Raw genomic sequence first — 25,491 nt, forward strand, 5'->3', positions numbered from 1 at the left:
TACACTATCTGATATCAAACTATACTATAAGGCTACAATTATCAAAACAGCACGGTACTGGCATAAAAACAGATACATTGATCAATGGAACAGAATAGAGAGCCCGGAAATAAATCCACGCTTATATGCTCATTTAATAAATGACAAAGGAGGCAAGAATATACAATGGGGAAAAAACAATAAAGGGTGTTGGGAAAATTGGACAGATACATGCAAAAAAAAAAAAAAGAAGAAGAAGCTGGACCACCTTCTTACACTGGATACAAGAATAGACTCAAAATGGATTAAAGACTTAAATGTAAGACCCTAAACTATAAAACTTCTAGAAGAAAACACAGGCAGTAAACTCTCTGATATTACTAACAGGAATTTCTTTTTGGGCAAGGGAATCAAAAGAAAAAAATAAACAAATGGGATTACATCAAACTAAAAAGTTTTTGTACAGCAAAGGAAACCTCAACAAAACAAAGAGACAACTGACTGTTTGGGAGAAGATACTCGCTAATGATACATCTGATAAGAGGCTAATATCCAAAAATATATAAAGAACTTATACAACTCTACAACAAAAAAACAAAAAGTTCAATTAAAAAATGGGCAGAAGACCTGAACAGATACTTTTCCAAAGAAGAAATACAGATGGCTAATAGACATATGAAAAGATGCTCAAGGTCATTAATCATCAGAGAAATGCAACTTAAGACCACAATCAGATATCACCTCACTCCTGTCAGAATGGCTATCATCAATAAATAAAAAAACAACAAGTGTTGGCAAGGATATGGAGAAAAGGGAACACTCATACACTGTTGGTGGGATTGCAAATTGGTACAGCTGCTATAGAAAACAGTATGGAGGTTTCTCAAAAAATTAAAAACGGATATACCTTTTGACCCAGCAAGTGCACTTCTGGGTATTTATCCAAAGAAAAAACAATAATTTGTAAAGATCTATGCACCCCAATATTCATGGCAGCACATTTTCCAATAGCCAAGATATGGAAGCAACCTAAATGCCCATTAACAGATGACTGGAGAAAGAAGTTATGGTTCATATATACATTGGAATATTACTCAGCCATTAAAATTGAAATCCTACCATTTGCAAAGACATGGCTGGACCTAGAGGTTCTTAGGTTGAGTGACATAAGTCAGACAGAGAAAGAGAAATACCATATGATTTCACTTAGATGCAGATTCTAAGGAACAAAAAGAACAAACTAATCAAAAAAAGACTCACAAATATAGTGGATGATTTGGTGATGGAGTGAGGGGAGAGGTGTTGGAGGACTGGGAGAATAGGGTGAAAGGTTAAAGAAGTACAAATTAATTGTTGATAGTTGGTCATGGGGATGGGGAGCATGGCATAGGGAATGCAGTTAGTATTAATATGATGGCTAGGTGGAGGGCCAGGGGAGGGAGGGACTAAATGGGGGTACCATTTTATGAAATATATAGATTTCTAACCAATGTACTGTACACTTGAAACTAATTTAAGTAGATAAATTAAAAAAAATAAATGTAAAAAAAAAAAAAAAAAGGAAAAGAAAGAGAAAGATGTCTAATGAGCCAAGTAGAAGCAAAAATGTGAATCCCTCAGAAATGTACCGAAAACTTGCATGGCCCTATTGAGCAGAGTAACTCTAGAAATTGAAGCTGTTATTTTTAGGCACCAGTGGACCATGACAATGATGAAGAGACTACAAATCACTTTCATCTAGAGACTCCTTATCTCAAGGTATTAACTACTGAAGATAAACCCTAGGTAAACTTCTAGAGAGCCTATCAATCCAAATCAAAGATTTCTATAAACTTATAGGTTTAATTTTTTTTCAGCAATAAAACTTTTTTCCCACATAGATGACTCTTGAATAGAAATCTTTCTGCAGCATTCCATACATTTTTGTCTTCTTATTGAAGACCTAGAATCTAACCTATGAGCATCAATTACTTTGTGGTGTAGACACAGAGATACCCCAAGAAATTTGCCCCAGCACAGAATGACTCAGAGGATTTGCCTTTTGAGTTATTATGCATGTGTTTTTATCAATTTCTGCCTCTCTCTTTGTTGATTATAGTGTTTCTCATGATCTTTCTTATTTCTAATCTGATACAGGTTTAGGGCAATCATTTCAGGTGTGGACAGACACTTTGACATTGTGGCTTAAAGTGGGCTCTAGAGGCAAAATACCAGCTCCCTCAGTATAAGCCATGTGATGTGAAGCCAGCTATTCCACCTGCACTTCATCCACTTCATAGGGATTGCCATGATGACAATTTCATGAGGGGAAGAAGAAAGAAGAAAGGAGGAGGAGGAGGAAGAGGAAGAAGAAGAGGAAGAAGAAGAAAAAGAAGAAGGAGAAGAAGAAGAGGAGGAGGAGGAGGAGGAGAAAGAGGAAGAAGAAGAAAAAGAAAAAAGAAGAGAGAAAGGGGCAGAAACTTTATCTGAAGAAATAATGGCTGAAAATGTCCCTAACCTGGGGAGGGAACAGACATTCAGATCCGGGAAGCACAGAGAGTTCCAAAGAAGATGAATCTAATGAGACATACACCAAGGCACATTATAATTAAATTGTGAAAAGTTAAAAACAAGAAAATATTAAAAGCAAAAAGAGAAAAACTACTTGTTATGTACAAGGGAACCTCTATAAGACTATAAGCAGATTTTTCAGCAGAAACTATGTGAGTCCGAAGGGAGTGGCATAATGTATTTAAAGTGCTAAAAGAAAAAAACTTTCAACCTAGAATACTCCACTTAGCAGAGTTATTTGGAATTGAATGAGAGCTAAGGTGTTTTCCAAACAAGCAAAAGCTAAAGAAACAACTACATCAGTGTTATAAGACATGGTAAAAGGAATTCTTTAAGCTGAAAAGAAAGGGCACTAGTTAGTAACAAGAATATATGAAAGAATAAATCTTACCGGAAGGGTAAACTTACAGTAAAGGTAGTAGATTAATCACTTATAAAGCTAGTATAAAGGTTAAAAGATAAAAGTAGTAAAAATAACTCTCATTATGATAATTAGTAAAGAAATACAGAATAAAAAGATCTAAAATGTGACATCAAAACCATAAAGCATGTGGGGAGAGGGAGAATAAAAATATTGAGCTGTAGAATGGGATTAAACTTAAGTTTTTATCAACTTAAAATAGGGTGTTATAGATATAAATTGTTATATGTAAAACCTCATGGTAACCACAAAGCAAAAACCTGTAGTAAATACACAAGGATAAAGAAAAAGGAATGTAAGCACACCACTAAAAAAAGTCATCAAATCACAAAGGAAGAGAGCAAGAGAAGAAAGAAACAGAGAAGAACTACAAAAATAGCCAGAAAACAATTAACAAAATTTTATTAAGTGCATACCTATCATCAATTACTTTAAATGTAAATAGACCAAATTATCCAATCAATAGACACAGAGTGGCTAAATGGATTAAAAAAAAATGACCCACCTATATGCTGTCTACAAGAGACTCACTTTAGATGTAAGGACTCACAAAGACTGAAAGTGCAGGGATGGAAGAAGGTATTGGAAAAAAAAAAAGCTGGAATAGCTGTACTTATATCAGACTAAATAAACTATAAAACAAAGACTTTTAAAAAATTGTAATAAGAGACAAAGATAGGGATTATATGTGATGAAGGGATCAAGCCAAGAAGAGGACATAACATTTGTAAACCCAACATAGCACCTAAATTTATAAAGCAAATATAAATAGACCTAAAGGGAGAGATAGCAATACAATAATTGTAGGGGACTTTAATACTCCACTCACATCAGTGAATAGATCATCAAGACAGAAAATCAATTAGAAAACATTGGCCTTAAATAATACATTAGACCAGATGAATTCAACAGATATATACAGAAAATTTCATCCCAGAACTGTAGAACATACATTATTCTCAAGTTCACAGAAAACACTCTTTAGGATAGATCATAAGTTAGGTCACAAAACAAGTCTTAATGAATATGAGAGGAGTGAAATCACATTGAGCATCTTTTCCGACCACAATGGTATGGAACTAGACATTAATCACACAAAGAAAACTGAAAAATTTACAAATATGTGGAGACTAAACAACATGTTATTAAGAACCAATGGTTCAAAGAAGAAATCAAAAGAGAAACCAAAAGATACCTTTAGACAAATAAAAATGGAACTATAACATACCAAATTTGCAAGATGCAGCCAAGACAGTTCTAAGAGGGAAGTTCATAGTGATAAATGCCTACCTCAAGAAACTAGAAAAGTCTCAAATAAACAACCTAACTTTACACCTCAATGAGCTAGGAAAAGAAAAAGTGAAATCTAAAGTTAATGGAAGGAAATAACAAATGTTAAAACAGGAATAAATGACATAGAGATGAAAAAGACAATAGACAAAATCAATGAAACTAAGAGCTGCGTCTTTGAAAAGATAAACAAAATTTAAAAGTCTTTAGCTAGACTCACCAAGAGAAATAGAGGACAGGACCCAAATAAAATCATAAATGAAAGAGGAAATGTTACAACTAAAAACAGAGAAATACAAATGATCATGAGACTACTACCGACAATTAATGAAAATGAACTGGAAAACCTGGAAGAAATTGACAAATTCCTAGAAACATACAACCTACCAACACTGAAACATGACAAAATAGAAAATCTGAACAGACAAATTACCAGTAAAGAAATTAAACCAGTAATCAAAACCCACCTAACAAACAAAAGTCCAGGACCAGACAACTTCACTGGTGAATTCTACCAAACACTCAAAGAAAAACGAATACTTATCCTCCTCAAACTTTTCCAAAAAATATAAGAGGAGGGAACTCTTTCAAATACATGTTATGAAGCTAACATTACCATGATACGATAACCAGATGAGGCCACTACAAGAAAAGAAAATTATGGGCCTATATCTCTGATAAACATAGATGTAAAAATCCTCAATAACATATTAGCAAACTAAATGTGTTTAACGATACATGAAAAAAATCATACACCAGGATCGTGGGATTTATTCTAGAGATGCAATGATGGTTCAGCATCTATAAATCATTCAATGTGATACACCATGTTAACAAAATGAAGGATAAAAATCATATGATCATCTCAACAGATGCAGAAAAAGCATCTGAAAAAACTCAACATTCAGCGCGATAAAATCTCTCAACAAAATGGGTACAGAGAGAATGTTCTTCAACATAATAAAGGCCATATATGACAATCCCACAGCTAACATCACACTCAATCATAAAAACCTAAAAGATTTTCTTCTAAAATCAGGAGCAAGACAGGAATGCCAAATTTCACCACCTTCATTCAACATACTATTGGAAGCGCTAGCCAGAAAAAGATATAAAAGGTATCTAAATAGGAAAGAGAGAAGTAAAACTGTCACTATTTGTGGATGACATTATATTATTTATAGAAAACCCCAAAGACACCAGGAAAAAACTGTTAGAACTCATAAATTTGGTAAAGTTGCAAAATACAAACCCAACCAACATACAAAAATCTGTTACCTTTCTATATATTAATAACAAACTATCAGAAAGAGAAATTAAGAATGCAATTTCACTTATGATTACATGAAGAAAGAATAGAATATCTAGAAATAAATTTAACCAAGGAGGGAAAAGACCTGTATATTGAAAACTATAAGACATTTATGAAAGAAATTGAAAAAGACACAAATAAATGGAAAGATACTCTATGCGCATGAATTGGAAGAATCAATATTGTTAAAATGTCCACACTACCCAAAGCAATCTACTCAAAATACTCCTTAAAGCAATCAAATTCAATGCACTCATTATCAAAATTCCAATGGCACTTTTCACATAAATAGAAAAAAAATAATCCTAGTATTTGTATGGAACCAAAAAGACCCTGAGTAACCAAGGCAATTTTGAGAAAGAAAAACAAAGCCAGATGCATCACATTCTCTGATTTCAAAATATATTTCAAAGCTATGGTAATTAAAACAATATGGTATTGGCTTCAAAACAGACAGAGATCAATGCACCAGAATAGAGAAAGAGGCCAAAAATAAACCCACGCATATATAGTCAATTAATATACCACAAAGGAGCCAAGGCTGTATAATGGGGAAAGGACAGTCTCTTCAATAAATAATGTTGGGAAAACTGGACAGCCACATGCAAAAAAGAAAAAGAAACTGAACCACTATCTTACACCATAGATAAAAATTAACTCAAAATGTATGAAAGACTTGAATGTGAGACCTGAAAGCATAACTAGAAAATAACATGGGTGGTAAGCTTCTTGACACAGATCTCAGCAATGATTTTTGAATCTGACACCAAAAGCAAAAGCAAAAAAAAAAAGCAAAAGTAAACAAATGGGACAATATCAAACTAAAGAGCTTCTGCACAGGAAAGGAAACCATCAACAAAATAAAAAGGCAGCCTACTGAGTTGAAGACAATATTTGCAAACCATATATCTGACAAGGGGCTAATATCCAAAATATATAAAGAAGTGACACAGCTCAATAATAAAAGGACAAAAATCTTATTAAACAATGGGCAGAAGATCTGAATGGACATTTTTTCCCCAAAGAAAACATACAGATGGCCAACAGGCACCTAGAAAGATGCTTAAAATCATTAATCATTAGGAAAATGCATATCAAAACTATAATGAGATATCGCACACCTGTTAGAATATCTATTACAAAAAAAGATAAGAAATAACAAGTGTTAGCAAGGATGTGGAGGAAGGGGAACCTTTGTGCACTGTTGATAAAAATATAATATAGCCACAATAGAACGTAATGGCGGTTCCTCAAAAAATTAAAAATAGAACTACTATATGATCCAGTAATTCCATTTCTGTGTATTTAGCTGAAGAAAAGGAATATATTAACTGTGTTCATTGCAGCATTATTTACGATAGCCAAGATATTGAAGAAACCTAAATGTCCAATGATGGATAAATGGATTAAAATATTGTGGTATATATATATATATATATATATATATATATATATATATATATATATACAATGAAACATTATTCAGCCATGAAAAATAATGAAATCTTATCATTTGTGACAATATGGATGGATCTTGAAGACTTTATGCTAAATGAAATAAGTCAGAGAAAGATAAATACCATATGATTTCACTTGTAGATGGAATCTAAAAAAAGAAAAAAATGAGCTCATACATTCAGAGAACAGATTGGTGGTTACCAGAGGCAGCGGTGGGGGGAGTGGATGGTGGGAGAAATGGGTAAAGGGGGTCAAAGGTTAAAAGAAGAAAATGATGTAAATTCCTGCAGTCACTCTTGGGGAGACTCTCACCTTGGGCAGGCTGCTGACCATCACGGCTGACTTGAACACAGATGTATGTGGAAGAAGGACACCAGGGAGCCTAGGTCTGTGTCCTTCAAAAGGAAAACATCATACACAGAGAGTCTGGGGAGCTTTTATTAAGCAACTGATTGACAGCTATCAATACAGAAGCCAAACTTCAAAAAAAAATTTTTTTTCCCATAAATGAGAGCTATGTGAGTACAGATAGGGGACTTGGATCGAGACCAGTCTGGCCACCTTCTCTTCTTCATACACAATGAATGTTGGCTGTTGATTTTTTCGTCCCCCAGAATAAAGTGTACAAGTGAGTCTCTCCAGAATTGCTTATTTGGAGTTTGGAAATGCCACAGAGCAAGCAATTCCTTCAAGGCAGAAGGTTTGTCATGAGTGAACGGGAATTAGAAAGAAGCTGCAGTCAAGGGAAGATTAAATAGGACTGCTCTGCCCACACACTGGGCTCTCCTGGGAGAGTGGCCAGGCAACTGTTTGCTGTGGGAAGAGTTGTCATCCCTCAGATGCTAAAGTGAAAGATGGCCCCAGCAGGGTAACCCCTGCCCACCCCCACAAAGACTATATGTAGGCAGATACAGGACTACACTGGTTATTTTTTATCTAAGACATACAAGAGAATCAGCAATTTCCTTTGAGTAGAACTTTGAAAACAAAGATCAAAAGGAGAGATGGCGAAGGACCAGACCAAGCCTCAGTCTGCAGCTGAAATGAGGCTGATCTGGCATACAATATGGACCAGTGGTTCCTGAGCCCAGGAAGTCACAAAGCAGGCTCTGGAGTCAGACCACTTGGGTTCAAATCCTGAACCATCTACTACTCAGCTCTGTGACTCTGGCAAAGTCAATTATCTTCTCTGTGCTTCTGTTTCCCCATATGTAAAATCAGGACAATAGTGCCTGCCTGAGAGGATTGCTGTGGCTACATGACTTAGGACAATATTTGGTATGAAGTGCTGTGTGAGATTAGTCATTATTTTGATTGGAATCAAACAAATTTATCAATATCTCCAAAAAAAAAAAAAAGATGAAAACTGAGGAGTAGAAAAAATTTTCTGATGGGCCCTCATGTATTTAAAAATCCCAGTTTGATTTTTCTTTGTATTTTTATCTAAATGATATAATTTATTCCAGATGAAAACATTTTCTGCAAAATATAGTATTTTTGACACTTTCCATGCAACCCCATGCCTTGGAGAGCTGCGGCATACAGAGCGTCCCCTGCAAACACCAGTGCCTGGCCCTTTATTCAGAATTAGGCTTGTTCTGGGGCCACTCCAAGAAGCGCTGGGTCAAACTGGGCAGCCCTTGTGCAGTACAGGCATCTGACAGAGGAAGTACAGGCACTGTCCCATCATCTTGTCCAGGGCCCTGTTGGTCTCAAGAATTCTGCAAGGATACCAGAAGCTGCACTGCCTCTCTAAGGAGAGAAGGAGGGTGAGACCCTCCCTCCCTGAGCATTGAGGCTCTTTGCACGTTCCTGGCACACAAGGATTTGGCAGCAGAATCCCTGAATGAAGTTTCCAAACTTTCAGCACTTGGTAACATCTAAAAAAGGCAGTGTACATACATTTATAAACTACATGTTAAAGAGAAATGAGGATAATGACACACTTGTCAGATGTTTAGAGTGTGCCATGCAGTGCCAAGCACTTTAGATGTGTTATTGTATTTAAATCCCATCACTACTTCATATGATAGGCATTATTGTTATTATCCCCATTTTACAGAAGAGAAAACTGAGCACCGAAATGTTATTTAACTTACCTAAAGTTATACAGATAGCAAGAGGCAGAGATGAGATGAGAACTACAAAGCCAACATTCTTAGCCATAGCCACCAAATGACTCAAATACAATTGTTTTTTTTATACATAATTATGTGCATAAAGCTATTGTTATTAGATTTTTGGTACTATTTTGCTCCCTTTCTGTTCAAGAAGGAGTCTCAAGAGTGGATACTGAGCCAACTAAGGGTACTATTTCAGAGACTGGTTACACAGAGTGCCATCCTATTTACCTCCCACCCCCAACATATACTGAGACTCTTTCTGGGTGATTTCCTACAAAGTCCTTTAAACAGAGTGCTTGAAGCAAACATGTCACCAAAAATGTGTAACTTTGACTAAATGAGAACTATAGAAGCACGGATTAAATGACCCGGAGATGGAAAACCAAATGTTTAAATGAGGCGACTGTGCAGTTAGTGTGTGGCTTGGGGGGAATTTGCCTATCATCTCACAGGTAGGTGAGAGACCCCAGTAGAGATGACTTGTTGGAAGGTTTCTGTTCAGATGTTTATGAGACTAAGGATGTGAGGAGAAGGGCTTCAGAGGTGAGAGGGTGACCAACCAGAGGGAAGCAGAAAGGCAGGTTGGAAGAAAGGAGACCATGGAACAAGAAGGAAAGAGCCCGGCTCTGCTCAGACCAGCCAGCCATGGTACCCCTCATCAAGCACCTGTCCTGCAAATGCAAATCATTCTTTTGGAAACACAGCACATAAGGGACAGAAGGCTAATGGGTAGTATACAATTCATAAGGTCAAACCATATGAAAGCCATAATATAGGTAAAAAACAGGCACATATTGGCAATTTCTTATGATTCAATTGAATAGATAATAAAGCTCCTCTATATAAATGCAAACCTGAATGATACATTAATGAAAATGACAAGATGAGAACTAAATAAGTAATTAGAAGACTGTGTTCCGGTCCTGACTTGACCTCCAGGTCAAAACGTGTGGACAGTCAGTCCTAGACAAGTCTCTTAAAATTCTGCTGCCACACCTTGCTCATCTGTAAAGTAAGACTCAGACTAGACACACTTAAGTCCACTCCCAGGTGAAGCCACTATAAGAGTGTTGATGAGGAAGCATGGTCGAAACGAGGTTAAGAAGTCAATGCATTTGACCTGTGATCAACTGGAATAGGAGTAGTCCTAGGGGCAAACTGATGGGTACAGAGCAAGCCGTAGAAAACTTGTGAAGATTTACTCTCCCTGACTTGCTGGTCGTGAGAACCACAAGAGAAGCATTGATAACAGCTTAGCTTAAATACTAAGTAGTTTCAAATTTACCTTCAATAAAATCAACTAGGACAACTTAAAACAGTCTTTTTTATTGAAGCATAGACATTTTCTATTTATTGTAATTCTTTTCTGTTATCTGTATTCATGATTTTATTTATCTTTATCATACTATTTATACTATAAAAATTTATACTGCAGTAAGTATAAAAGTCTTCAGTTGAATTAACTAAAAATTAGCTTCAAAAGAGCCAGGATTCTAAGAATGTCCCACCATGATATTTCTGCTGGGCTAGACTCTCTTTCTAAATTCTTTAGATGATGTGGGGGATTTGTGAGACCCCTTGGATGTGTTCCAATTTGTACACAGTGCACAGCCCTGCACCCCTGGTCTACATGCAAAATTCTTTCATTATTCAAAGTCCAGTTCAAGCCTCACCTTCCCTGGGACAGCGTCACCAACTGCTCCCTTATGGGCTAATCCCACCTTCCCCTGCACTGGCAACCTTTCAATGTGTCCTAATTATTTACTTAAGTTCTGTGCACCCTGTTCCTCCTTATGGGTACACAAAAATTCATCTTGGTATTTCTGATGCTTAACACAGTTCCTGATACATATTAGGTAGTCATTTTTTAAAAAATTGAATTGAATGTCTATTTAGATAAAACCGTTAATGGTTAATTTGAAAGATATTAACTTCTAGTACATGATGACATGATGTACTACTTATTAATTATAACTTTTTAACAGTAGAAATGAGAAACCCTGATAATAATCTTTATCAACATAATTCTTTCAAGCAGTTAAAAATACTAGTTGGTGCCATTTTAGTGTCTTGGGTAGGTTTTTATATAGTTTAACAGAAAAACAAATAAAAATACAATGGTTTAAGTACTACAAAACCTTAAAGAAATTTAAAGCTGAATACTTTGAAGTGATATATCATTTAATATGCAAAGCAACAGGACACTTAGATAATGTCAAAATTTAGGAGATTGGGTAAGGAACAAAGGCTTGAGAAAGAGAAGTAAAAACCTCCTAATAATTTCTCAAATCAACTTACTTATAGTATTCTCAGGAAAGGTATTCTTTAGGGTAATGAATACACTGTGGTCAAAAAATAAATAAATGCAATATGATAATAACTCCATAAAATTTTTAACACTATTTTTGATAAAAATGAAAACAACTGTTATATTTCTATAAATATTCATTTGACTGAGATTGTATAAAGGGTTCTAGAAACCAATCAAGAATAATGGGTGGTAAAACTCGTTTTGAAACATCATTCTCATATCTGATAGATGGAAAATCAAGAGAAAATATCTGTTTTCCTTTTCCAGAAATGATTGTAAAAGTAGTCTTTGCTAGAAGATCTTTCATTCTTTTTAGATATTTGTGAAGATTAATTTGTGAAGATTTAGATATTTGTGAACTAAATGCAGTATTTGGGTAATATGTTTAAAACAAGTTCATAATTTAGATATTTTGTGCATAATTCAGCCTCCAAGTGTGTGAGCGTATACGTGTGTGTGTTTTAATTGTATATGTGGATAAATAGGTAGGATAAATAAGATTTTGGTAAGGTTCATTTTACCTCAATTTGGAATGAGTAAGTTCAAATGGAAACGAATGAAGCAACCGATATATGTATAGGATGAAAAAAGGCAATTAGCCTGAACATATATTTTTCACTACTAACATTTCTTTGAACTCTAAGTAATTACGTATATATGAAATAAATTAACTGCCACAAGTGTGAATGTATTTTTTAAGCCAAACGAAGATGACATTCTCTGTTTTTCTGAATACCATGGGACTGAGCTGGTAAACCATGAGCTCATCTTGAGTCCTAGCCAAGCTTATTGCTCCCACAGAACTGAAAGGGACTGAAACTGCTATGCTAGAAAAATGACCTTAATTTTGGAATAAGGAAATGCTTCCTGACCAGGTGAGTCCCAGCATAATTCCCGGCCAATGTTTTCTTCTTACTTCCGAGTTCTCCCTTTCAGTCTTCCTGCAGCCATATTCCAAATGAAGTGTGCCCATTTTTTAATAGAAACGAATAAAAAATGTTCCAATTGGCAGTCTATGTCCCATCTCTCTTTAACTCTTGATCTTCTTTCAGCATCCATCTTTGACTTTAGCTAAAGCTGCATTCTTTCACCATGGTTCTAAGTTCTGCCCTGTTGATGAAAATATTACTCTCCCGGGAAAGCCCACTACAGTAGGTGTTTTCATGAAGCCTTCAGTCTGAGCACTACAGTCCTTATGAATCTTCTCTGAATGGCTACAGAATTTCCAGCCTGTCTCACATAAGTTAGCATTAAATTATATGATAGTTTATTGTTCATTAATTTTATATTACATATTATATATTTCATACACCTCGTTTCTTCACTAAATCATAAGTTTACTTGAGGCTAGAAGGCATAACTTAGAATTCCTTTGTGTATCTCATAGTCATAAGTACAATGTTGAGCACATGACAAATACTTGACTTTAGCTCACAATTTTTAAGCATAAGTACAGTCATGCATTGCTTAACGATAGGGGTGTGTTCTGAGAAAGGTGTCATTAGGCATTTTTGTCATGTAAACATCATAGGGTGCACTTACAGAAACCTAGATGGTATAGCCTACTGCACCTATATTACAAACCTGTATAGCATGTTATTGCACTGAATATTGTAGATAACTGTAACATGACGGTAAGTATTTAAATATCTAAACACAGAAAAGGTACAGTAAAATGTGGTATGAAAGATAAGAAATGGTACATCTGTACAGGACACTTTCCATGAATGGAGCTTGCAGGACTGGAAGTTGCTCTGGGTGAGTCAGTGAGTGAGTGGTAAGTGAGTGTGAAGGCTAGGACACTACCGTACACTGCTGCAGACTTTGTAAGCACTGCATACCTAGGCTACATTAATTTATATTTTTTCTTCCTTTGATAAATAAACCTTAGCTTACTGTAACTTTTTTACTTTATACATTAAAATTCTTTTTTAACTTTTTGATTCTTTAATAATATCACTTAACTTGAAACAAACACATTGAACAGCTACACAAAAATACTTTCTTTATATCCTTATTCTATAAGCTTTTTTCTATTAAATTTTTTTTTTAAAAAAAACATTTTTGTTAAAAACTAAGGCATACACGTGTTAGCCTAGGCTTACACAGGGTCAGGATTCAGTATCATCAATATCACTGTCTTCCACTGCCACATCTTGTCCCACCGGAAGGTGCTCAGGGGCAATAACACCCATGGGGCTGCCATCTATAACAATGCCTTCTTCTGGAATACCTCTTGAAGGACCTGCCTGCGGCTCTTCCTGAGGGGCTGTCACTCTTTTCAGAAATATGTCCATGGTAATTTGCTTGGTTTATTTCTTTTCTTTTCATCACAGACTTGCTTATAAGCAGATAATTCACCATGAACATTCCTCACTATTAATGACAATCTTTTGGTGTTAGCTCCATGTTTTCTAACTTTTTAAAGAATTTGTTGAGATCTGCAAAAGTTTCTGCTAAATCCTTCAAGTGTGGCTTTTCTTGGGGATTCTTCTTTTCTCCTGCAGTTTCCTTTTCTCTTGCCTCTTCTTCAGCTACACACTCCTGTTCCAGCTGGAACAACTCCTCATTTGTCAGCTTCTTAGGAACCACCTCTGTGAGCTCCTCAAAGTCATCCCCATCCACACCCAGGTTAAAGTTGTTTGCCATCTCAAGCACAGCCTTGCAGATTTTTGCAACTTCTTCACTCTTGGCAAATCCTTTGACGTCACGGACGAACCTCTTGAGTATCTTCTTCCAAATGCCATTCATACATTCCTTGGTGACATCACCCTAAGCCTAAGCAAGGTTCTTGGTATAGTCACAGATGCTGTAATCCTTCCAGAATTGCATCAGTGTCTTCCTCGGTTGCAGCAATAGCCTGGAAAAGGGTCCACCTCAGGTAGCAGGCCTTAAAAGTTGCTATAACTCCTTGATCCATTGGTTGGATCAAAGAGGTGGTGCTTGGAGAAGGAAATACAACTTTGATACTGGGATAAAGATTACCATTAAAAGGAGGATGACAGGGGAATTATTAACAATAAGCAAAATCCTGAAAGGTATGTCATTCTCCAAACAGTTCTCCATTTTGCTGGCATAGCAATTCAAGAGGGGATCTTAAAAGAGGAAAAGAGTCATCCATGACTTCTTATTGCTTCTGACAGTGTGTGTTTATTGATACAGTTGAAGGACCTGGGGTTCTCACTGTGCCAGATCACAAAAAGTTTCAATTTGTAACTTGAAACACTGCTCCCAAGCAAAACTATTATCCTGTCCGTAAAAATCTTGAAACCTGGCACTGACTTAGCCTCCTTACGGATGAAAGTCCTTTTAGGCATTCCATTTCCAGAATAGAGAGGTTTCGTCTATATTGAATATTTTCTCTGGCAAGTAATTTTGCTCCACGATCAGCTTATCTAGTTTCCAAAAATTCTTCAGCTACTTTCATATCGGCAGTGGCAGACTAACTACTCCCTTTCGCCTTATATAATGAATAATGATTCTTAAATAGTTTGAACCCCCAGAGCCAGCAGCAAATTCAAAATCATAGTTGGGTTTAGCCTTTTCTTTCAAGGTCACAGACTTTTTGCTTTGGCCATTATCGTCATGGTGCTGAGAGGGATATGCTTCTGTGTCTGGTCTTCAATCCAGGTAATGAGAAGTTTCTCCATGTCTGATATAGGCCCTTCTTGAATTTTTGTTAGTCCTGTTGCCTTCAGTGAAGCAGATCCTTTAACAGCTTCCATAACTTTATTCTCATTTTTCAGGATCATAGCTATGGAAGAATGGAACATGCCTGACTGGCGAGCAATAACCATTACTGATTTTTCAGTAATTAAAAATTAAAAGTGATTTTTGTCATCCTTAATCACTTTTAATTTCATTTCCAGGTCAGTCACTCAATGTGGCGTTTACTGGCAACACTACCAGTGGATTTTGTCAGCTCAGGGGCCATGATGAACAAAAGAACACAAAAGTAAATCACGCACAAGAGAAAGTGATATAATCAAGGGACGTGGTAATAGATGTATGAGGCTGCTCCTGGTGTAACATGGTACATTGTTTTACAGCAAACTTTTTTTTTTTTTGTAAGTGGAAAGGATACATTCTAAAGTAATAATAAAAAGGTATAGTATAATAAGCACATTAACCAGTAACACAGCTGTTTATTATCATTATCAAATATTATGTAGTGTACATTACTGTATGTGTGATACTTTTTTATTACTGGCAGCACTATAGATTGGTTTAACCAGCATCATTACAAACCAGCATTACATGAGTAAAATGTGTGCTACGATGTTATGACAGCTACAAAATCACTAGGTGCTAGGAATGTTTCAGCTCCATTATAATCTTATGGCACCACTGTCACATATGTGGGTCATCACTGACCAAAACATTGTTACTGGGTGCATGACTATATGTGCCAAGCTAGGAGAAGATGGTTTTTACCCAGGATAAATGTATGTGTAGTAGTGACTTTCAATGTGACTAACCATGATGTGAGCTTTAAATAAAAGAACAGGCATAAAAGTTAAACATTTGAAATCAGGAGACAAAATCTGCTTTTTAAGTAAATCTAGCCTTGTTAAATGTAGGAACTTAAAATCACTCAGCATTAATTGATACTTACTAAGTGCTCAGGACTGACTTTTGGCAACTCAATATTTAAATAAAAACAAATATACAACACGTAAACTATGTTCTTGGGAATCTTAGTTTTTCACGTAGTAGATATAAAAACAGCAGGCAGATTTTAAAGGTGGGAAGAGCAAGAACTGGTAGGAAGCAGAGACAGCATACAACGTGCAGACACATGTAAGCATGTCACATGGGAGGAAAGCCAGGGATTTTTTATTGGGCAGAAATTTCAGAATAGGTCTAAGAAAGAGGCAGAATGTCCTAAAGCCAAGATGGAAGAATGCAGGATGGGTACAGAATGAACAGGAAACTCATGTGAGAAAGATGCCATGAGGCTTGGACCTAAGTGGTTAGAGAAATAGTCCCAAAAAGCAACCAAATGCTCCAACAGGTCATTAGCCAGGCAGAACAAACGTCAAATGCCCTCCAAGGGTCCTTCTTGGGTTATTTGTATAATTTGTGATTTCTCTCAGAGTGATAAATTTTATAACTTCTATACTTTAAAATAATAATATTCAGTAGATGCCTAATAAAATATTTCTATATTTTTATTATCAAGTACTCTGGCATTTTGTCTAAGCACCAAAAGAGGTTCTATATACTTCATTTCAATTTTATTTGAAATAAATTTTATTTATCTTAAATTTTATTTGAAAAATGTTTACTTGGCAATTCAGGCTATATATTTCCTCCATATTAATAAGATTGACTGCAATTACATTTTATAACTGATTATTCACGATGAGACAAAAATATGTTAAAAAGATTGCTCTTTGAGGACCCTAAGTCAATTTCATACCACACTGGCTGTCTCCCGGGAGGACAAGCCCTCGGTGCCTGGGGACAGGAGTAAGAGAGAGAAGTTTCACTCTTTTATAGCTTTTGAATTTTGAGCCATATACAACTACTTTTTATTCAGACAAATACAAATGCAACTTAAAAAATAAAATTACTTTGTGTAGTGAGAATGTTATGCATCAAGTTGACTTAATTCAATCTATATGTCACAATAAAGGACAGAATAAAAGATCTATGGGATTATTTTAAGAGGTGAAGATAAAACCCCACATATTCATGGATGACATTCTCATGCAAAACCAAAAAACTTAAAAAACCAGTATATTAAAGGAATCTTTTCAGGAGCAACTTCATTATTCTGTCTCTTAAAACCTCAGTGTACCTTTCTCATAAACCACGTGCCAACTCAACCACAGTGTGATTTGACATAGAGTAGCTTACTTCTCCTTCCACCATTTCCCAAGAGAATGCTGGGAAGTTCAAAACATTTCCTCTCAGAGTTACATAGAAGCTGTACTGATAAAGACGACAGGTTCTAGTACTAAGGTATTTTTAATGTCACTTTTTTCTGAAAGAGAAAGTGTCTTTGGAAGTAAACTGCATTGGTGAACCAAGCAACAAACTTTCAATACATGCACATTTGAGGTGAACTTGACAACAAAAACCTTGACAACATACTTTCAAAGGATTTGAAGTTTCAATGACATTTTACCAACAAAATTAAAAAATATATGTTGCCTTACTTTGTGACCCTTCGAATGCATTATCTATCCAGAAAAACACTTTAGGGAAAAGTCTTGTGGCTGACGCCCAGATTTCTTGGCGTGTCTGTGTAGATGGGAGAGGCCACTGCTCTTGCTGATCCTCTAATGATGTGCTTTTTATTAAGTGAAAGCTGCATCATGATCCACATTCTACTTAGTTTTTTATTATAGTATTCAGAAATAGTAAGAATTGCCAACAGCTTTCGCACTTAAATATTTATTGTGGATAAAATTTATTAATCTGCTAAAACTAGAGTGTAAACATTCCTATAAAAACAGGATATTTATAGTCTCAAAGGTCATTTCTAAAATGTACTTATGAATTATAAAGGGGATAGAGGATAAACATGCAGACCATGCCTTAGTATCAGGTGTGGTCCCTGATACACTAGGAAGAATACAAGATCACTTATGTGTTATTGATGCCAAAGCATTAGCCTAATCTAATCACAATACAACAGATAAACCATAGTGAGTGCATGCCACAAAAGAAATGTCTGGTCAATATCACAAAAGAAAAGGAAGGCTGAAGAACTGTTCTAGAGTAAAGGAGAAATGAAAATTAAATGATCCTGAATTGGATTATTGACCAGAGTTATTATTATTAATTATTATTATTATTATTATCATTGCACTATATTATCTATTATTGAGGCAACTGGTGAAATTTAAATAACATTTGTAGGTTACAAAACAACACTGTATTAATGCTATATCTCCAGATTTCTTTAACTGTGTTATATAAGTGGATGTCCTTGTTCATAGGAAACACATGTTGAAGTATTTAGAGGTAAAAGAGCATGATTTTTATGACAAGCTGTCAAATGGTTCATTAAAAAAAATGTGTGTTAATGTAGCTAGAATGAGTAAGCAAGTGTGGCCAAACATTAGCAATTGATAAATCTAGGCGAAGGGCATATGGGAATTCTTTGCATTTTGGGGGTGAGTTTAAAATTTTTTTAAAATAAAAAATATTTATTAGGAATATACCTTATGATAATATTCCAAATAAAAAATGGAGTTTAAAAAAGTATCTTCAGGGGGAGGGGGAAGGGGAAAAATAAATAAAATGTTTAAATAAATAAATAAAAAATAAAAGTGATACACACTAAACAAAAATAAAAAATAAAATAAAAAAAGTATCTTCATTGAACCTCTAGATCTAACTGAAATTATTTACTCAAATGATAGCAATCCCTTTTATTATTATACCAGATGTGCAGGGAGTTCCATTCCTCCTTAGCATTTTGACATAAACATTGTGAAGCCTGGAAACAAATTTCTGATGGAGGAAATGTCCTCTGTCCAACAACAAAGCCCCAGAGAACCATTCCAAGGGCAGATACGCAAGAGTGGCCTCTTTATGAATTCAAGAGTAGTCTTTCCAAAGTCATCTTGCATTTTGTCACTCCCTGACTAGAATCACTAAGTGTTTCTCCACAGCCTTGAGGAGGAGCCCAAACCCCTTGGCATGTCAGTGGTTGGTCCCTGACCCACTGTTAGCCCTGCAGAACCTTCTTTCTATGTCCTGGAAGGTGCCCTTATGCACTTCTCTGTGCCCACATTTGCTCTCATCCTTACTATTCAGGAAGCCTTGCTACCACCCTATTCTTCACCGAGTGCTCTAGGTCACGTCTTTAGAGACTGGTGGAGCCAAGACTCAGAGTGGGCTCACAGGACTTTGTTCCCAGTCTACTGCATAAGCCAGCCTGCACCCTCACCAAATGCTTGGTCTCCTCTCACCTGGGAGGAGAGGAAAGACTATTCTTACTCTTTGGGTTTATGTTGACATGCAATTATGGTAAATGTCTCTTTAGGAAATATCAGGTGGTAATGAAAGAGTATTGACCAACAGATCAGACTGCTTTCAAATTTCTAGTTAAGCCTTATTTATCCTCTTTCCCTTAAATACATCTAACAAAATAATTTAAAATTTTAAAAGAGCTAACAAAATACCCACATTTTGATAAGAAAAGAAGCCAAACAAACAAATTCCATTTAATTCATCAGTGATTTTGTTTGCTATTGCGCTAAGAGTTTTTTGGGAAGTGGTGGGGTGGGGTGGGGAGGCACAACTACAATAATTTTCCTATTTTATAAATGATCCCGTGATCTACATTCTGTCATAATCATCACCTAAGACAATTTATTTTCTGTCACTTCGTGTGTAGATGAGCTGGATGCAAAGACATGGTGTCAATTAGTGAAGGGTCCTGGGCAGAGCCCAGTCCAGAGCCAAGACGGTCTGGACGTATACATGAGAAAAAAATGGTAAAGAGGCAATTAATTAATTCATGATACCACCTCATACTAAGCTGCCCCACTATCTTTCATCTGGAGTGCTATAGTAGCCTCCAAAATGGTTTCTCCACTTCATCTCTTGCCTCCCTACAATCCATTCTCCCCTCATAGCTAGAGTGATCTTGATAAAACACAACCAGATCCTGTAACTCCACTGCTCAGAACTCTCCAAAGGCTTCCCAGCTCAGCAGACCTGGCCTCTGAGGCCCGCGAGATCTGCCCCTGGCACACTTTCTCTAACCCCACACAGCAACCCTTAGCTGGATAGGTGCCATCTACGTTGGCCTTCTTTCTGTTATAACTTAAGTTTTCATATAATTCAATTAAAATTCAAATGGAAAGTAACAGGAAGAGCAAAAGAAGAAAAGGGAAACCCAAGTGTGATATTATCAGAGGAGATTCTTGAGACAATTTAAAATAAGTTTAGATTTTCCATTATAATGAGCAAGATTATGGAGAATTTTAAATTTATATTCTTCTAATTTTTCTTCTTAAAGAACTCCAAATTATTTTTAACTATAGGGTATATTTGGTTCAAAATTATTTTATACCTACAGGAAAAACTTAAGACCTTCAAGGAACTGATTGTGACTTTCTCAAGGATTTAATTTCAAAAAAGTACTAAATTTAGTAAATTAGTGTTATGTTTACTATAAAAACACTTTATTTAGTTCTACTTTTTTTTTTTACTACAATATACATTTTCTTTAAATAAAAGTTAATTTTCTCCGGTGTACCGAGTGATATTAATATATGTCAGAGATTTGTCTTAGGATCGTCAAAATGTAAATTTAAGAACTATTTAGTGTAATTATGTAAGTGATGTGACTATTTCAGAACATTATGGAATGTTATGGAAATGTGTGCATATTAAAATAGAAATAGCATTTTCAGAAGGATAGTTATATATTTTGATATTAGTTTTTTCATTTACATCAGTGCTGGCTCATTTGTAAACATATTCTTATTCTCATGGACAGAGACACAGGTGACATCAGAACGTGAGGCTTAAACACTAACCAAAACAGTATGAGCTCTGCAAGAGGATTCTCATTGCATTTTAAGTAGTCTTAACATATCTATATGAAAACACATGTGTTCAAAGGGAATGTTTTGTCGATTTTTTTTTTATTAAAAATATTCACGATTTAGCTCAAAAAGCACTTTGGATTCCTTAGTTATCCATAAGGGAGCTATTGAATGCTTCTGAATTTCGGATTAAATATGGGATCCCTTTATCATGTGTGTTTGTCATGAACAGAAGAAAGAAGAGGTGTGAATGAGTAATATGTCTTAATTCTAATTTCTCATTATATGCTAAGAATAACTTTTTCCTATGTCAGAGCCATATATAAGACGCTTTATGATTACGTTTAGGCAAACACGACAGGACAAAATTGAGAACTCAAATATTTGTCTATGAATGTGTAAATCTGAAGTCAAATGGGAACGTCACTCCTGATTTCAGCTAGGACCTTATAGTTTTGAGTGACTCTTTTAATACATAAAATAATCATAGAGTGCTGGGAGGACATCCTACAACTTTAGGCAGCTGAATCACTGCTTTGGCCCTATCCTCCACATCATCTCCTTTACCCCTCTCCAAGCCATCCAATTTAAGACACAGTTCAGTGAAAAACAGTGGGTCCTGCTTGCCGGATGCCCTGGCCTCTTTTTCTAGCCATTTTGCCAGCCCTATCTCCTTTTTAGATATTCTAGAGATCTCACTGGCTACATCGAATGCTTATCAGAAGCAATAATCCCCTGAGAAGATGAAAATAAAAGCTTTAAAGAAAGTAATTTTGGCCATCACAATACAGAGCCTACTGGACAACAGTGCTGTGCTGAAGAGAGGGGGCAGGGCTGAGCAGGCCAGCCAGAACTTCAGTCAGAGCAGAGCAGGGATTTTCTGTTCTATACACTGGTTTCTGTATCAGCTTCCATTGGAAGAGAGGATTCTGAGAATGAAAAATGTCTGAAGATCACCACGCCAGGCAGTGAAAACTTTGAAATGCTGTTATTGATGGGTACACACACAGACAAAATATATGCTCTTTTGGCTCAACTATAACCAAAATGGTTTTCTGAGAAATTTAGCAAACATATTTTCCTTTGGAACATGCTTAATCAAATTTCCAAATAATAATATTGAAATGCTTAACCCCCAAACAAGAGAAAACTAATATTCATATTATTCTTCTGTATAAGCATTACTGCCATCCAAATGATAAGGAAAGCAGCCCTAAATCCTGCAGATACGAAGCAAACTATATTTTCCTATTATATAGTAAATGTTCAGAAGAGATCCACATTATTTACAGAATACACTCTCTTCTCGTTTGATCTGAAGGACACATACCTTAAAAGTAAACTGACTTCTGTTCTTTCTATTCTTCCCATGGAGGCAATCACAGATCATAAAGTATTTCTCTCTACTTATAGAATTTCTACTTGTTTGTTATCTGGTAAACTGCTTAATTGTTCATTTAGAAATATACATAGGGAAAAAGTATTATCAGTATTTCTTAAAGGTATGTTGTCATCCTGATTATCAGCCTCATCAATACATTCATAAAAGTGTTTTTTACAATCATATTGTCTTTAATGGTTTTAACCGATGTTAATATTTTGGTATGGTGGAAAGCATTTCTCTTAAGCAGAGCTAGATTTTGAAGAAAGTTAATAAATTAATATTGACATTTATTCAAATTCAGTAAGCCACTTCATTAAAATTGTTTCCATCTTGCATCACTTAAAATATTTCAATAAAAATTAACATACCTGGGAATATTCAAAGTCAGTGATAGGGGCTATACTCTTGATATAGTCTGATCGAAATTGGTTTTCTGGGTTGGCCAGTGGAACTGGAGGTATTATAGTACTCATCGCTGAAACAATCGTCTAAAATGGAAAAAAACATGTATACGTGGATAAATATAACACTTAAGCTCCATATATGATAATTTAATGTATAATTTCTGTCTACATAGTTTTAGAGAGCAGAGTACTTTTCTAGTAAACAACCAGTTAAACAAAAGTTCTTACCACAATAGCATCTTTAACATTTTTCCGGATGTCTAGAATTTTCTGTTTCTTCTCCCTGTATTAAAAGAGAATTGTTCTTAATTCGATTTATTGTTGGCATTGATTTGAATCAATTGGGTAGGATTTTAAATTTCCAGCTGCAGCACAGGGCTCGACTGGTTTTCCTAGAGGGTCAACTCAACTCCCAGATCAACGGTTCTAAGTTTTTTTCTTTGGGAAAGGAAAACATCTCTCTTTTCTAATTTGTACTCTAAACAAACTTAAATGCACACATTACAATCTACGGCTTTAAACAATGACACAAGTTAATGAATACTGCATATAGAAACTATATATCTACATTTGTAAATATATTTGATTTCAATCTATCTATACGTTGATAGTCATAAATTAAAATAGATGCAGACAAATGATACAAAGTATATATTGACACTGGCTAAGTGTGCTCAGAGCAATATCAAGAATATCAATACCTCAAGAATACCTAATAAATCGTATTTTGCTAAGCAAGTTATTTTATTTTTTGATCTAGATACTACCAGAAAAAGAATTTGCCTAAATATACCAAATTCAACAATACACGGCTATCTCTTCCTCCCTTAAAGGAATATTCAATGATCAAATCGACTCTTTGGAGAAAGCATTTTTTGGGAACTGGGAGAGATGTGAAAAAGTTTGCATGCGGTCTGGAAGCAAAACTGAAATCGATCGTTCCTTACTCAGGATTAAACCCATTGACGTGCAGGATCCTCATCTGTTTGACGATAGTGCTTTTCCCAGATTCACCAGCCCCTGCAAACAAACAAAAAGAATGCTGTGATCTGTAGCCCGATGCCCTTTCCGCCTCTCACGCTAAACCACACTGAACAGTTATTGTACCCCAACGCAGGCATTTTCAAGCGCATGCCGGCTGACGGCTGGAGGAGGTGGCCGCAGTCGCGGGAGCCCCTGCCCGGCGCGGCCCGCCTGGCCCTCTGGCCGAGCTCCTGGCGCTGCGCTGGGCTCCGGCCGCGAGCCGGCGCGCGCCCTCCCGCCTTACCCAGTAGCAGAAGGCGGTGAGTCGCTTTGTAAGCCAGGCGCTCCTTCTGCAACTGCTTCTCGATCTTTTTGTTGGCCTCGCGTCTTTCTTTTTCATCGACGCCCTGGTCTTCTGTTGTCTTGCTGTTGCCCAGACAGCCCATGCCTGCCCTCTCGGATAGACGTCAGGCACAGTTACGAATTTGCACAAAAAGCAATAGAGAGTTGTAGATACGTGTGGGTCCTGCGACAGCTTCTCTTCCTTGCTGCTGAAAGAGATGGTCTGGTCTCTTGGTGTTTTCCGAGCAGAACAGGCGTTTTTCTCCTGCCACCTGCCCACCGCAAACACCTAACTAACAAGGATGCAGGAAGACGCGCGGAGTCAAACGCTTTGTAAAGATAATTGTTTAGAATTATCTGCTGGATGAATGGCACACAATGAACGGAGACTGCGGTCGAGAGCGCCGCGCGCTGCTGGAGCCAGCCGGGCGGCGCGATGCCCTCCGCTCGCCCTACGTCCCCGCGCGGTGCTGTCCCTCTCTGCCCCGCCCCCGGCTGTGCCGCGGGGAACAGCTCAGGGGGCGACGCGCGCGGGCAGGTGGCGGGACCCTGCTGCGTGGGGGCCGAGGGCGGCGCCGAGCGACAGCGCGTGCCGCCGAGTCCCCGCAGGGCGTCTGTGGGCACCTGCCGACCGACTTGCGTCCCGCTCCGCCTCTGCCGTCGGACCTGCGCCTCTTCCCGGCCCACGCGCGGGAGGGAAGGGGAGCTGGCCTGCTCGGGGGGGCGGCCTGCACGATGGTCCCCAGGTGTCGGAGGGGAGCTAACGCCTAACGGTGCAGGAGGGGTCGGGAGCTGACCTCTAAGAGCCCGGCCCGCGGGAGGCTCACACGCGTGGGGTCCGGAGCGCGGCCGTGTGGCTGTCTAGAACCCCAAGCCCCGGAGAGTGGATCTGGGTAACCGTTCCCCGCTGATCCTTGCGACGCCTCCCTGCTCCCAGGCAGGCGAGGCCTCGCGCAGGGTTATGCATATTCTATCAGGGAGGAGGATCTGTAAGAGGCTCACCAGTCACACCGCCTTTGTTCCCTTCATTTTCTAGACTATTCCAGCGCACCCACGCCGCCGCCTCCCTTAGCCTCTTGTCTTTACCTCCAGCCCCCGTTTCTCCTTTGCAGTTTTCTGAACAGCTGTACTCCTTTTCTAGAAGATATTATGGCCTAGAACTTGGCATTGTAGCCAAGGAACGACTAAGGCAGGAGACAGGCATGTGTTCTCACGTGTTGTGACTGACTATGAGATAGTCCCCCCGCCCCCCCCCCCCCCGTTCCTGCTATTGCTGGACCGCAGGGGCAACCAGTCATTTTGTCCTGGCGTTGCTGTACTTGGGGGAAGGAGGGCAAAAGAGGCGACCCGGCAGCAGTCCAAGCAGCCAGCACCGCACATCACTTCCTTGAGCGTCATGGTTACAAGTGCATGGTCTCCAGGCTCTGGGGTCCTGCACG

The 25,491-nt window shown here is 37.3% G+C and overlaps 1 protein-coding gene across 4 annotated transcripts in view; it reads right to left on the reverse strand.

Annotated features, from left to right (window-relative positions):
• The window catches only part of GNAL (G protein subunit alpha L), a 153,389-nt gene that overhangs the window by 84,541 nt on the left and 43,357 nt on the right, over positions 1–25,491 (reverse strand). The window contains exons 1-5 of one of the 4 annotated variants that reach the window (XM_016119875.2): positions 25,055–25,069; positions 24,015–24,258; positions 23,695–23,767; positions 22,976–23,030; positions 22,712–22,831 (exon numbers count right to left, since the gene is read on the reverse strand). In XM_016119875.2, coding sequence (XP_015975361.1) covers positions 22,712–22,831; positions 22,976–23,030; positions 23,695–23,767; positions 24,015–24,156 — 390 coding nt within the window. In that variant the 5' untranslated portion in view covers positions 24,157–24,258; positions 25,055–25,069. Of the gene's footprint in view, positions 1–22,711; positions 22,832–22,975; positions 23,031–23,694; positions 23,768–24,014; positions 24,460–24,849; positions 25,013–25,054; positions 25,070–25,491 lie in introns of those variants that run through there. The other 3 variants (XM_016119874.2, XM_016119873.2, XM_016119872.2) reach the window with 3 other exon arrangements.

This window comes from Rousettus aegyptiacus, unplaced genomic scaffold (assembly GCF_014176215.1).
Source record: "Rousettus aegyptiacus isolate mRouAeg1 unplaced genomic scaffold, mRouAeg1.p scaffold_m13_p_12, whole genome shotgun sequence".
In the NCBI taxonomy this organism is placed as follows: domain Eukaryota; kingdom Metazoa; phylum Chordata; class Mammalia; order Chiroptera; family Pteropodidae; genus Rousettus; species Rousettus aegyptiacus.